Source organism: Ixodes scapularis, unplaced genomic scaffold (genome assembly GCF_016920785.2).
Source record: "Ixodes scapularis isolate PalLabHiFi unplaced genomic scaffold, ASM1692078v2 PGA_scaffold8__174_contigs__length_109621045, whole genome shotgun sequence".
Lineage (NCBI taxonomy): Eukaryota > Metazoa > Arthropoda > Arachnida > Ixodida > Ixodidae > Ixodes > Ixodes scapularis.
In genome coordinates this window covers 44,148,408-44,163,963 of record NW_024609883.1, presented here as the reverse complement: position 1 = coordinate 44,163,963, position 15,556 = coordinate 44,148,408, and the positions used below count along the sequence as shown (strand labels likewise).

Genomic DNA, 15,556 nt, shown 5'->3' with positions numbered 1-15,556 from the left:
CAGCTTGATGACGATGCCACACTGCGGGGCTACGTGACGTTTGCACCTCCACTGTGTAGGAAACTGGTCCCTTGTGCTGTACCATGACGGCTGTCCCCTGTAATTACGAACCATAACAGCATCGCCGACCGTGATAGAACGGGGCGTGGAGGGACGCTGGTAGCACTCACTGCATGAATTGGCTATGCCCAACTCGCCCTTCTATCATTGGTTTAAGAATGTCTTGCCTAGATCGCAGGCGTCGACCGAACATCAGATTCGCCAGGGCCTCTTTTCTCGTAGCGTGGGGAGTGTTCCTGTACGTCAGTAGGAACTTGTGAAGAGTTTCGTATAGGCTTTCTGTGTTCTTCCCTTTTATTAATGCTTTCTTGAGCGATTCAACAAAACGTTCGGCCAGCCCGTTTGAACTGGGGTGATAAGGGGCCGTTGTGACATGGCGTGCGCCCAGTTCTCGGATGAATGCTTTGAACTCGGCAGAGGTGAACTGTGATCCGTTGTCGGAGACAATGGTGTCCGGATATTCAAATCTCGCGAACATCTCACGGAGACAAATAATTGTGTTCTGGCTAGTTGTGCTTTTCATCACACAGACTTCTGGCCATTTAGTATGGGCGTCAACGACAACAAGGAACCTGCACTGACGAAAAGGTCCTGCAAAATCAACGTGCACACGTCTCCAAGGAGCAGTCGGCCAAGACCACGATGCAAGGAAGCACTGTTCGGAGCGTTGTGCTGCTCTTGACATTGCTTGCTATGCTTTACGTGTGTCTCGAGATCACAGTCAATACAAGGCCACCAAACATAGCTTCTGGCCAGTTCTTTTGTCCCCGCCAGACCAGGATGTCCGTCGTGAAGCTCTTGAAGATCCAGAGGCCGGAGCTTTGGGGGTACGACAACACGCATGCCGCAGAGGAGACATCCCTGATGCAGTGTGAGCTTGGTCCGCCTGTTGAAAAATGAATTGAGTTCCGCATCCTGCACAAAGTTTGGCCAACCCGTACTTGTCAACTCAATAACCTTGCAAAGAAGGGGATCTTGCGCGGTCGTCCGTGCGATGTCCTTGCTGGTTACAGGCACGGCCTGCAGACGTAAGGAATAGAACGTTTCATCAGCTTCGTCGGAGTCAACTACATGCAGTGGTAAGCGCGAAAAACCGTCTGCTTCTACGTTTTCACTTGTACGTTTGAACTTCAAGAAATACGTGTATGCGGACAACGTCACGGCCCAACGCTGAAGGCGTGCTGCTGCTATCGCCGGGATTCCAGTCTTTGGTCCTAGCATCGTCTGCAATGGCTTGTGATCTGTTATCAGTATAAACTTGCGGCCGTATAGATAACAGTGAAATTGTTTTACACCAAAGATAAGCGCGAGCGCTTCTTTCTCCAGTTGACTGTACTTTTGCTCTGTCTCCGACAACGTTCTCGATGCGTAGGCGACAGGACGAACCGTTCCATTTGGGAAGATGTGCGAAAGTACAGAACCTACCCCGTACTGTGACGCGTCGCAGGCCAGCTGAAGGGGCATCTTCGGATCGTAGTGGGCCAGGACCTCCGTGGAAGCCAGGGCGTTCTTGATGTCGTCGAAGGCTTTCTGGCAGGCACGGGTCCACGACCAGGTCTAGTCCTCACGCAGGAGTATGTACAGCGGGTGTGCCATCGTCACTAGACGTGGAAGAAACTTGCCGTAGTAGTTGATAGCTCCGAGCAGTGAGCGAAGCTGCTGTTTGTTGGCTGGTGCGGGCGCAGCTCTGATGGCGTCAGTCTTCTTCGTCGGGGTGTGGATGCCAGCTGCACTGAGCCTGTGGCCAAGGTAGTTGAGCTCTTTCTGGAAAAAGGTACATTTTTCAGCCTTGACACGGACTCCTCGTTCAGCCAACCGCTTGAGCACTGCTTCTAAATTTTGGAGATGCTCAGTCCCAACCGCTTGAGCACTGCTTCTAAATTTTGGAGATGCTCAGTCCTTGACCTCCCAGTACCAGGATATCATCCAGATAACAAGCGACGCCCTTAAGGTCGCTTAGCATAGTGTCCATGATACGTTGAAAAATTCCTGGGGCTGACGAGACCACGAAAGGGAGTCTGTTCATGGCAAACAAGCCTTTATGCGTGTTAATTGCAAGGACACGGCGCGCAGAATCAGCCAGCACAACTTGTTGGTAGGCCCTATTCAAGTGAATTTTTGAAAATTCTTGCCCCCCAGCAACCGCAACGAAGATTTCTTCAACTCGCGGCAAAGGGTAACGGTCGGTGTCGAGCATGGAGTTTACAGTAGTCTTATAATCCCCACAAAGGCGAATGTTTCCATCTTCACAACCGGTACAACCGGTGTTGCAAATTCGCACGTCGTGATTGGGGTGATGACCATCATAGCCTCCATTCTTTTCAGTTCTTTTTCAACCGCAGGGACAAGGGCAAATGGTACACTCCGTGCTTTCAGGAACCTCGGGCGAGCGTCTTCCTTCAGAAACACCTCGGCTTTCTCTCCCTTTATGCATCCAAGCTCTTCTTTAAAGAGGTTACTCTACTTGCTCAAAAGTTTGCTTACCTCGGCTTTGGCTCCCTTGTCAGTCGTTCCGAGCGCCGAGGAAAGCTTGTTGCACGTGAAGATAGTGTTCCAGACCAAGCGCAAACGCTGAAGCCACTGTCGGCCCAAGAGCGGTGGCCGTCCCTGCTCGATAACATACAACGGCAGGACATGTATTTGCCCGTTGTGTTGGACTGTTACGTCCACAACACCTTTCGGTTCCACAAGTGCTCCAGTGTACGTCCGGAGGCGCAACGCCGTAGCTGTCAACTGCAGAGAAGGAACCAATCGCTGTTGCCGCTTTGCCGATATTACAGACACCGCCGCTCCCGTGTCGAGCTCCATCTCGAGGGGCGTTTCGTTGACGATGACGCGGACGTTTATCGGTTTTTGCTCTGGACACGTGACTCCGTTTAGTGCACGTCAGGCGCTCTACTCAGAACTTTCAAGTTCTTTCTGCGGTTCGACTCGTTTGCACGCTTATCAGCTTGATATATCAGCTGGATGTGTCCTTTCTTTCCACAGCCAAAACAAGTTGCTGACGCGTGCACGCAATCTTTCCTCGTGTGCTTCGGCGATCCACATCCGAAGCGATGCTTAGAGGGCGGCTTCCCTTCTGTGCCGCTCGGTTTTGTCGAAACTTGTTTCTGGAGCGGTTTCCTTGTCGCGTTGAATTTATGCACGTCTGAAAAGTTTTCTTCTGTCCCTTGAACTTCCGCGACATTTTTCGTTGCGGCTTCCATTGCCAAGGCTCTTTCGACAGCCTTTGCAAACGATAGTTTCTTATCTTCCGCAAACAAAACCCTTTGTATGTCTACTCGCCGTAAACCGCAGAAAAACCTATCACGCAAAGCTTCGTCCAAAAATCCTTCAAAGTCGCACGACTGCGAGAGCTTTCGTAGTTCCGCCACAAAGTCAGCAATAGATTCGGTTTCATTTTGTGAACGACGGTAAAATTTGGATCGCTCACCGATCACCGACGGTCTGGGTGCCAAGTGGTCGCCAAGTATCCTCCGTAACTCGTCGAAGGTCTTGTTGGACGGCAGACTCGGTGCGGTCAGGGACTTGAGGAGGCCGTACGTTTTGGGTCCAATGAAACTGAGGAACGCTTGTACCTTGTCCTCTTCGGGGACCTTGTTGAAACGAAGAAATGACGTCAAACGTTCGTCGTACGAGGTCCAGTCACTTGCGGAGTCGTCAAATGGCTCCATGTGACCGAGTCGCCCCACGACTTACGTGACTGATGTCGCCATACCTTCGTCCAGCTTGGCAGTGTGTACTCTGCAGACAGAAGAACCGCATCCGCTTCTTCTTGAGTTTTGTAGAATCACCGCCGTCTCCGCTGTTACTCGCCGCCACTTGTGTATGAAGGTAGACGACAGCTTGAAGACTGAGTAGGCGTTTATTACTACATGGTGCAACTTGACCAGTACCAAGCGTGAGAAGAACTGCAAAGAGCGAAAGCGCTTGCTTTTCTAGAAGCTGCCGGGACCACGAGAGCACACGCGACTTTTGATAAACTGTTATCGGCAGCGCCGCTATCTATAACACATTCCGTTGCAGCACGAGCCTGGCGGTGGTTGACTTGAAATAGTAGGAAGACTCACGCTGTAAAGTTCAACACATATTCGAATGCATCTGCGGCTGCGCCCATAACATTGCACGGCTCAAGGGTACGCCATCAGCCGACGTGAACGTGACCCACTGCTCTGGTCATCCGAAACCCAGCGAGGGGAAACCCCTCGCTGTGCCATCCCAGGCTACGTACTCCCGCGACTCGTCTCAAGATTGCTGTTTCTCAGACAGCTCGCACCTGTGCCGGCAATATCAGCTCGCAATCCACGAGCTCTCTGTTTGGATAATGCTAGGCAGAACTTGAGGACTGCGATCCGTGCGTCGGTGGCGGAAGGTCGGTAGTAAGGATCTTCAGAACAGGGATGCCACCGTATCGTCTTTTCAGCCGCAACAGAAGATAAGACATGTATTCCAAGATGCTTCAGGTGGTCCACTATTCTCAAAAATTCCAAATGACACTGCATGCACGATCTTCAACTAGGTAGCCTACAACGAAAGTACCTATTTTCCTTTCATACAGCAGCGTGGTAAAGTTTCATGTTCAAGGCCACACCTACAGATAAAGAATACTAGTTCGTTAAACCGTGACATCATGTGATCAATGTTGACAGGATTCCCTCGTCAGACAGACAGGATATCATGGAAGGGACCGCGGTCAGCCCTTGATGGGACGTTTTTTGGGGCCCATTGAAGACTCCTTGTCGTCCGAAACCACTACCTTCAAGGCAAAGTGCCAAGCCTACAGGAAAGTAATTTCGGGATCGAAAACATCCACTTCAAACGTCAAGCTTCATCTCAGTTGGCGTCTCAAAAAATTTGAAAATGTATTGCACTATCAGTATTTCTGTATTTATATTTCTGCCCTCCCTAAAATGTATTTTTGTATTTGTATTTCCAAATAATCTTTGCCTCTTTTTAAAATATATTTCCGATACGTATCGCGATAAATTTTTACAGGTGTATCTTAGTATCAGTATTTTAGCTCCTATTTTAATGTATCCCAGCATTTGTATTTCCAAATACATTTTTTAGTATTTCTGTTCAACCCTGGTTACGAACACGCTCTTGTTGACAACGACCGATACTCGTGGGATACAACAAATAATATGCTGATAAAAGTTCTCCCTCCAGTTCTTCCCACTGGATCTAACTGACAGTTACTGAATAAACCATTGTGTGTATTAAACATTAATGCTCAGAGCCTTGTCCCTAAATTTACAGAATTCTCGTGCATTGCAGCTTCTTATTCACCGCACGTGATGTATGTTACCGAAAACTGGTTACACGATGACCTTCTTGATTGCGAATTCCCAACTCCTAATTACAACGTGGTACGATGCGATAGATCTTCTAAAGGTGGTGGTGTTGCGCTTTTTTTTTTTTTAATCTGGTTTTAGCTTTTCTGTTTTCCCCAGTTTACCTAACACACAGTCTTTATGGTGTAAGGTGCGGCTTGATACGTTCGTTCTTGTTATCGGCGCGCTTTATCGGGCTCCTGGTTCAAGCCTGCAAGCCATCTTTGGCATATATGACTACATTCACAAATACAATCTGGCTAATTTCAAGCTTCTCTTGCTGGGCGATTTTAATGCACCCGATATAAACTGGGAAACGCTAACTTTTGGCTGTCGCGATAGGGCCATTTGTGATGCTCTAGTAGATATGGCTGTGTCATTCGCCTTACATCGGGTTGTCAAAACGTGCACCAGAGATAATTCTGTTCTTATCTTGTTTTTTTAACCAATAGTATCACGAACCTAGGTTAGGACTGCGAGGTGGTCAAGAGAATTTTTGATCACAAAGCTGTACTTGTTAGCCTCAATATTCGTATCAAGCGTTCGAACCCTGAATTTGTCACGTTCCTTGATTTCAACAGATCTGACGATGTATCAATAATTGATGAACTTAGTTTTTATTTTGATGATTTTTGTGCCATAAGTCTAGACGCTGATGTCAATACGTTGCTTATATGTCAGTGTGTCGAACCGAAAAAAATACGGGTTCGGTTACGGGCCAGGTTCAGGTAAATTTATTTTGTTCCGGTTCAGTTCCGGTTCGATTAATTTGATCCGCGAACCGGTTCGCGAATCGGTACGGGGCGCTGAACCGGTTCGCGAACCGGTTCAGAAATTATAAATGACAAATTGCAACATCAAAATAAATTACAAATAAAACATCTGAAATCAGCACATAGGAAACGGGATACATCGTAGTGTAAGGCTCAGGGATTTCTACCAGGAATGGCTTCTTTATGTGCACTCAAAGGTTACCTCACCGACGTTTACGCATTCGGACTTCATCTAATTGGGTTCGACGCAGTAGCTGTAAAATCCGCGACCCCCTTACAAACCCACTTACAAGTAGAACTCGCTAACTATCCCGCCACCTCGGCGTGTAAGCAATTGAAGGAACAGTGGGGAGAAAATACAGCTTTCTTTATTGAAACTAGCCTTCGGTAACTCAAATTAGACCCTAAAAGAAGTTTTCATTAAACAAGATACGGAATATGAAAAACACTTCACCGAACGCAACGCCAGAAGGACGTAATAGGATAAATATTAAAATAGAAGAGTTCGCTGTCTCACAAATATGTTAGCTTCTAAGTGCCTATACGAAACCGGATGCATTATTATCAAACTCCACAGCCTTTTCTTTTCTCATTCCGATGGAAGCAAGCTTCAAGAACTCGCGCGTTCTAGAAACGTGTTATGAAATGAGCACACAGCAGCATTTAGGATTTACGAGATTGTAGGAAAATAAAATCCCGTGACGTGATTTTTTTTTTTTTTGCACAGTCTTTTCATTTTTTTTCTTCCGTGCAAGCCGCGACCAGCGCAATACTGGTTCCTACGTCAAGATTCATGGATGCAGCGTTTGTCAAGATTCATGGATGCAGCGTTTATATTCCTAAGACTGAGTGGAGAAGAAAAATATGTAAGCGAGGTGTGTGTCAGTTGCCGGCACTTAAAAAACAAATGGCATTGATAGCACATTCGTTGTCAATAGCGCGTGGCCGAACCGTCTTGACATGAGCCGGTAACCGTTATTTTTTTTCCGGTTCAGTTCCGGTTCGGGTTCATCGCGATAACAATATAACGTTTCGGGTTCGGGTTCAGCTCCGGAAAAAATACCGCTTCGGTTCCGGTTTTCGGTTCGGTTCTGTTCCGGTTCGACACCCTGTTATATATTTCAACTCCCTTGCAGATAAATGCATCAACTAATTTGTACCTGTTACTAAAAAGAAAAAAAGCCCTGCGCACCCCTGGATTACGAGAGAGGTGCTGCAGTTGATGCGAAAAACGAAGAGGAGACGTCGTTCAACGAAACATAACACAGAATCAGTTGTTCATGCCTCGTTTGAATATCTGAAAACAATCTTGAAAGACAGGATGTTAACAGCTAAAACCAAATATTTTAATGTAGCTTTGTCTGAATTTATGAAATCAAATACTGCCAAATTTTGGAGATCTATTTTACCAAAATGTAACATATCGAAGAATTTTACTATTGAAGGTGAATCCGTGAGTGAGCCGACAAAGATAGCGAACTGTTTAATGATTATTTTAAATTTATATTCAGTCGTGATAACGGCAATGATTCTGATTTTTTTTTTTTTAAGTTATATACCCAGCTCTTTCTGATTTAGAGATTAGTGTTTCTGGTGTCCTCAATCTACTAATGAAACTTGACTGTAAGAAAAGCCCTGGCCTTGATGGAATTCCAAATTTTTTTCTTCGCCGATATTCACTTTGGACTTTAAAATAGCTATCTGTCATTTTCAAAAAATCTATTACTGCAACAGTACCTCGGTCATGGAAGTCGGCTAAAACCATCTCCTTGTTCAAGTCGGGCAACAAACATGTGGTTACAATCTACAGACCCATTTCGCTCACATCGTGTTCATGCAAACTTTTGGAACATATTGTCCATAAGTAGATATCTGAGTACCTCGAGACTAATTTTATTCTTAGTCCGCAACGGCATGGTTTTCGTCGTGGCTACTCCACCTCAACCCAACTTAATTCACCCACGACATAGCTTTAGCTTTAGATAAAAGAGGACAACTTGATGCCATCTTTGATTATTCTAGGGCTTTCGATAAAGTGCCACATCATAAGCTTCTTCACAAACTACAAGCGCTATTAAATAATACGTCATTAGTTAATTGGATCGAAGATTATCTAAAAAATATATCACAGTTTGTCTCATATAGCGGTGTTCATTCTAGCCATGTCTCGGTTAGTTCCGGTGCCCCACGGGATCGGTTTTAGGACCTCTTTTGTTTTTACTTTATCTTAACGACGTTGCAAATAGTCTTCCAGTGAAAATTCGCCTCTATGCAGATTATTGCGTTTTGTACAACAAAATGAACTCGGTAGATGACCATGCCTTGCTAAATGACTCCTTTGAACAGTTTTTAATTGGAGTAAGAAGTGGCAGATGGACATTAATTTTGAGAAATCTGTAGTTATGTCATTTACTAATAAGAAGGAACCGTGTGTTTTCAGGTATGGTACTGGTAAAATAATTCTGAGTCAAGTTCATGAATACAAGTATTTGTGTATTTTTTCCACGCCTAGTCTCAAATGGAATAAGCACATCAGTTCTATTTGTTCTCGTGCTCTGCAAAGGCTAGGATATGTCAAAAGAACCTTAAAATCTTCAACTACGGAAGTTAAAATAACGGCGTATAAGACCTTGATTAGACTTATCTTAGAGTATGGTTGTGTGGTGTGGAATCCGTACCTAAAGGGTGATATTAACCAGATTGACGTAATACAATCAAAGGCAGCTAGAATTATTTGTAATAGATATCACCCCAATGTTTCTCCAACATCTACCATGACTGACATAGGACTTACGCCTCTTGATTCTAGACGCGCTGTCGAACGACTTCAGCTCCTACACAAAATAGTGAATAATAACTGTACACTTAATCGGGAAAAAATATGTTGGTTTTGTTACTGAATCACGCACTCGAAGCTTCCATCCTTTAAATCGTGTACCGTACAGAGCCCACCTTAACTGTTTTAAATATTCTTTTTTTTCTCGAACGATAGAAAACTCGAATAACATAAATAGATCAGTTCGTTATCTCGATTTTGATAGGTTTGTATTAGAAATACAGTAGGTGTTCTGGTATAGTGCCTGGAGTCTGCTATTGAAGTGTATGTGATTGTTTTTGTACTCTTTTAACTATATTGGATTTTTCACGGCTTTCTAAGTTTTGTTCGGTAGGGTGTGTACATCTTTAATCATTGGCCTTTTTGAATGTATATGTTTGTTTTCTTTCCACTCCTGCAATGACCTTATCGAGGTCGCAGTATTTTGAAATAAATAAATGAATAAAATATTGGTTTATTGCCTACGTCTGCGATAAAGGTATATCTCTATAACAGCGAACGTTACATCAAGCAAAATATCTAGAAGTTCATAGCTGGAAATTCAACAACACATCACGTGACTACATGAAACCCACTGCTACGTTTCTTCCCTTTCCACCATTTATGTATTGTTCCCCTCAGCAAATGAAAACACGCGCAATTCGCTTATACACAAAAAATGACCAGCCGTCTACTACCCTGTAGAGCCGTTGGACGGTCAAATACAGAAAGGATCTTCACGAATGACGAGGTCAAAGAAAGGTATTTTGACTTAAAAATAAAATCTGCGGTGTGTTATCGAGTATGATCTGATAATCTCAAAGTTAAGCCCAATGCCTCGACATGAGCATGATCTGATAATCTCAACGTTATGCCCAATGCTTCGACATGAGTTTGATTTATAGGTAGAAACTATTTTTAATATTTTGGCCTCGTCACTTGCCGTGCACCCTCCATTAAGGATCAAGTGTTGGGTTTTCCAAACAATTGGTCCAGTGTCCAGTGACACATCCTGTGTCCAGTTAAAAAACGTATTTGCTTTTGTGTGTATATTGCGCATTAAGAGTGTGCATTTCTGTGTGATTTTAAGATGTGTTAACTGGGTATGTTCCTTATTTTGTTCGGGACCTGCGTACTTCCTTGCCCTCCTGCTTAGACCAACCATGATCTGCCGTATGTAATAAATAAATAAAGAGTAGATCGAATACGCCCTGCTAATTCATCCCAGCGCGAAGCAAAACAGCCGTCATTGTCACAAATTATAGCCTCAAACCTAATACGTACGTCACGCCGTTACTCCAAGAGTATACCTTAAATTAGGCCTCAATGAAATCCGCCAATCACGCTGCGTTTTCCTGCGCGTGACGTCGGTGTATGACCCAGGAGCATGAGCTCGTTCGCCGACAGCAGAAATACCTACGTTACCGATACTTCAAAGATGACCTTGTAACACAAGCATAAAAGGGCGCTTCCCACATTGGTGTTTGATTGTGATCAACACAAAGTAATCAACTATGAGAGACGCTGGCACCACTCATCGGGTAGTCCTGGAACCAGACTGCGTAACTATAAACTGAAGGTTTTGCAGTATTTCCAAGGTCAAACCTTAGAACTATATGTGTGAAATGGTCTCTTTTAACATCGTCAGAGTAAGTTCGAGCCCACGTGGAATAATGATATGTAACACATACGCAGATTGAAAACGTCCCAGGACTCCCCGATAGATGGTGCCACCGTCGTAAGCTGTTAAAACGCACGGTAGATCGCAATCAAACGCAAATGTACGAACCAGTCTTAAGAGGTGAAACGGCCCGGTTAGGTGCACAGACGTAAGACAGGTCTTCTATTGATACTGATAGACTACCACGGGCTGCTCCACGGCAGGGGCGACCCTCTCGTCCTTGGGAACGTCCAGCTTCCAGCGCTTGATGAGCAGGTAGGCGACGTGCGCGACGATGGCGACTGCCACGACCATGGCGGACGTGGCGATCATTATCTTGATTGAGGCCCTACTGGGAACGGGATATTTTCCGGCGCGTTTCGCTTTAAGGGGTGCCGGGGTAGACAGGAGGACCGTGCGCGGTCTGGAGGATGACATGGTTGCCGGGGCGGCATCGTCCTCTTGCACCAGGACTTCCGGTTTGCCCTTCGACTTCTTGGCAAGAGGCGCTTCTACTGTGGATGCAACGGCGAGCTTGAGAGAGGGCCTGTACCTTCCAGAGGGTGATAAAGTAGAGAACGGCATATTATAAATACAGCATTTCACACAGACCGAGAGCAGCCGGCGTTGCGAGCTAGCCGGCAACAGCCAGGCGGCGCCGGCAGAGTGAGAGCCCACGGTTGTGCCCTGTCTCGTTGTAACTTGCGCACATTTCTTGGGGCATGACGCAGGGAAAAGCCTCGCACTTCTTCGCAGTAAAAGCACACTCCGTCGATACGTAGTCACGCGTCTCACTTCGTTGTTTCAATTTGCCCGCATGGGCCGCGCGAACGTCATGTGGTCACGTGACGGTCGGTGCGATCGGGAGAGGAGGTGTTGGACCGGGGAAGCGTCAGGCATGTGAGCCGTCGTTGTCGCGAAAGCAATGGAGGCCACGAAGTTTTCTCGTGAGCACAAAACGAGCTGTTGATTTCGCGCGTCCATAGCAAGCTTCGCCTTCTGGGACCGATCGAGGCCTTACGTTGGACAGCAGCGGACCCTAGGAGCCATTCCAATGACGTGTCACGTGACCTATGGGGGAGGCGCAGCAACGCACGGGGTGCGCAGACACGCGATATGCCCGCAGTAATCGCTTCGCTGGGATGGCTCCTAAGGTTCGCTGCAATCCATCGTGCATGGTTAGGGAATGTTGAGCAAACATTAACCTCGCGTAATATCTTCAAAAACACGCACACTTTCATGGGGTATAAACAAAAATGTTCCGTTCGTTTTGAATCCGGAAAACACGATAAAGCGGGAGCAGGCAACATTAAGATGCTCATGCATGGTTGAAAAGCCTCCTTGTAGGGATACTGGAACTGGGTGGAGCTGAATGGAACGACGTGTCGGAAGCGAAGTAGCATGTGCCTCGAGCTGCCACGTGCGGAGAGACGGAGCAGCTATTTTACCGATGGTTCGTACGTCGGATCGGGTAGCTTTATCGCGCTCACCCGCAAAAGGCACGACAAAGAGGTTCTTGTTTCTCAGCTAACGACCGCCTCTGACGTCACACCGGATAGGTGCACGCGTGTGCCTTGGGATACGTCTATAGGCGTGTTTTCGCGGCCACTCCCCGCTAGCAAAATCTGAACATGTAAAAATCTGTTATCACCTCAATCGCCTGGCGGGGATGAGCTGTGCCCGCAGCAGGTCACTCCCCACTTTTTGCGCATTCGCAGCAGAGCCCCTCTCGTTGGTCACCCTCTGGTCATCAGACGCTGCATACAAACGCAGTTCATGCAGCACCTTTGCGCCAAACTGTTAAAAGAAAAAGTATCGAAGTGCTCGAATGGCCATGAAATAATTTGGAGATGTTGACAAACAATATACGTTACTTTCAAAAACTGCAAGCTTGCATGTGCTCGTCCTTGCGTAGGCAAAAATTGTCTACAAAGCTCAATTTATATCTCCTCGGGTACTTTTCCTTTGGTTACAATACCCAACACCCACGGCAGCTGTGACAGACTTGGGTAGCTGCCACACCTGATTTGTGACCGCTTCTAGAAGTTTGTCTGCACACCCAGCACCCAACAGGATGACTTCTTTGTGTTATCATTTTGTTCTTATTTTTCCCCTGCCATAAATAACGGTCACGTCACATATGATTTACATTGTTCACTGTAGACATGGGAGTCGTAGCTGTTCTCCCAGCGGTCGCTCTGTACAACCAACGTTCCGTAGCAGAACGACACTGTACTTGTCTTCAAATCGAAAATCAACAGTCACTGTCACCAGTGCCGGATTATGAGTTAAGTATGACACGTACCCGAACTGTGGGGCGAGCACTCTCTGACACAATGCTCGTGCTAGGTTTCTTCGACCGCGCACGACCAGTGTTCCAGACAATAATGGACTATTGTCTCCAAGGGCCGTGTTCTTATTGACGCCGACCCCTAATCCTAAAACCACCGTCTCTTTTTTTTTTTTTTCTGAAATCAGTTATTTTAAATTTTAATAATCAGTTACTTACGCACGTTGTTGCTAGGCCGAATGACGTAAAACCGAGGACGGTGCCCGGCGGAATTCGCGTACACGCGTTGCCCCAGAGTGTCCTCTTCCTTCTCAAGACCCCCAGCTGCCAGACACGATAGCCGAAGGATGACGAAGAGAACGCAGGAAATTGTCTGCGGGCCAAGAGAGCACAAAAGCTCGTGATTACTTTTTTTCGCACGCTTTGGTCTAGAATTTGGATTACCTTTGCCATTTGTGTCACTTTTCTGGGAAGCCTCCGAGGTCACGAGTGGACAGCGGAGTCTCTGTGCGCTTCTGAAATACATCATCTTTTGGCTCATTATACGGCATTTACTAAGTACGCTGTAGCCTTAAGAAACAAAAGGCGTATCCCTCGCATCTCATTATCGCTGCTCAGTTAATAATGCTGCGGTATTGGCCGATAAGGACGCCGCGATGAACCAATCACGAAGCAAGAATACAATAAGCCACGTCCATCATGTCCTCCGTTGTCGGTGACATAGGGCGCACGTTTTGGCATAAACGTTCGAATAAATGAAGTTAATTATTATTTTTAGCCGCGTCTATTCGCAAATGTTTTGAATAATCTTCGCATCCCATGATTGGACCAAGGAATCCTCTCTGTATATCAATGTTGGGAAGTTACTGGACACATTGGAGAGCGGTTCCAATGGGTTTTCAGTTTTGCGCAATAATAAGGTAAGTCACTCGCGTATTCATTCCACTGAGAAAAAAATTTTGATATTACTTCTAGTAGTGCTCCGATGTGTTCCCAAAATTGCACGATATCGGGCAGTCATTAGTATCCCATTCGATACATTGGATCTCATTTCCAGGGTAGCTAGGATAAAGGTCACGGGACCTGGGAAAGTAGCGCCATTGCTTTCCCACTTGCGAACCGGACACAAACAAACACCAACATACAGACGACAAAACTTCTCAAAATGATTGGCTCATCGCGGTCGGTTGCCATGGTGATCGCCATTCTACACCCTTTCAAAGCTTCGAAGCTTCGAAAAGGTCGTTAAAACCAGTCGCACCAAGATCGCTATGCTGCATCATGTAGTGAAAGCGTTCCTCGGCCCATATGAGCTTCTTTGGCACTGTGCATGCAATAAACTAATCGCTCATGCTTATTTCCCCATATCTCTTTCTATTATGTTGCTCTTTATGCGTGTTTCAAAACAGTAACATTATTTTTTAATGCCTCCAAGCACTGACGTTGCGTGTGGTGGCAGTACGAAGATGTACGGCATCACACGTGGCGTCGGTGCTTCGGGGCATTGAAAAATATTTTTACTATCTTGAAACACTCAAGAAGAGCAACATAATTATAAGAGATCTGGGGTATAAGCATGAGTAATAAGTTTATTGCATGCACAATGTCAAAGATGCTCATATTGGCCGGGGAACGGTTTCAGTACGATGATGCTCCATAGCGATCTTGATGCGACTGGTTTTAACGACTCCTTCGAAGCTTCGAAGCTCTAAAAGGTTCCAAAATGACGATCACCATCGCAACCGACCGCGATGAGCCAATCACCTTGAGAGGTTTTGTCAACTGTATGTTGGTATTTGTTTGTGTCCGGCTGGCAGGTGGGAAGGCAATGGTGCTACTTTCCCAATTCCAGTGACTAACTAGGATATGCGCGATCAATGGATCGCACTCTCGAGTGTAGAGCTCTTCGTTTTAACTTATGCCGAAATAGGGTAACACAATTTTTACGTTCATACTTCGTACGAAGCTTGTGATATGTACACGAAAGTAGCTCTTGGGATGACAAGATATAAAATCGCGTTTTTTGTCGTAGCCTTCTTTACCCACGTTAACTTTATGCTAATAGTTCGGCGACGATAAAAAATTACTGCTCATATGAATAAAAAGATGTATGTAAAATCAACGGCTGTATTTACTTCTTACAATTTTTAATTTCAAAAAGACCGCTTCCTAACATAGTCGATACCTTATAAGGAGTATTCAATGGGTGCCATATTTGTGGGTGATGTCTAGAGCGCATGCTCTGAACGAGCCCACATTAATAGGCGGCCAAGACCGGCAATCTTGAGGGTGCGAAATGCACGTTGCAAAAGAACTGCGGAAGCTCGCCATCAGCACGCGCTCAGCAGTCGTGCACACAGCTATGGCCGCCAGTCACTGGTGGCCATATCTGTGTGCGTGGTTGCCGAGCGCGTGTTGACGGCGAGCTTCCACAGTTCTTTTGTAACGTGCGTTTCACATGTACACCATCAAGATTGCCGGTCTTAGCAGCCTATTAATGTAATCCCGTTCTGAGCATGCGCCCTAAACACCGCCTTCAAATATGGCGTCCAGTGAATGCCTCCTATACTCTGTTTCATACTTAATGTGCACGCTGTCAAAGCTGCTGGCACGAGCAAGGGGTTA

At 46.0% G+C, this 15,556-nt stretch overlaps 1 protein-coding gene across 1 annotated transcript; it reads right to left on the bottom strand.

Annotated features, from left to right (window-relative positions):
- Positions 1 to 2,936: 2,936 nt before the first annotated feature.
- LOC120846920 lies at positions 2,937 to 7,588 on the bottom strand. Its single transcript, XM_040218820.1, has 2 exons — positions 7,576 to 7,588; positions 2,937 to 3,754 (listed from the first exon to the last, which is right to left on the bottom strand). The coding sequence occupies exons 1-2, from the start codon at positions 7,586 to 7,588 to the stop codon at positions 2,937 to 2,939; spliced, it is 831 nt and encodes a 276-aa protein (XP_040074754.1).
- Positions 7,589 to 15,556: the final 7,968 nt, after the last annotated feature.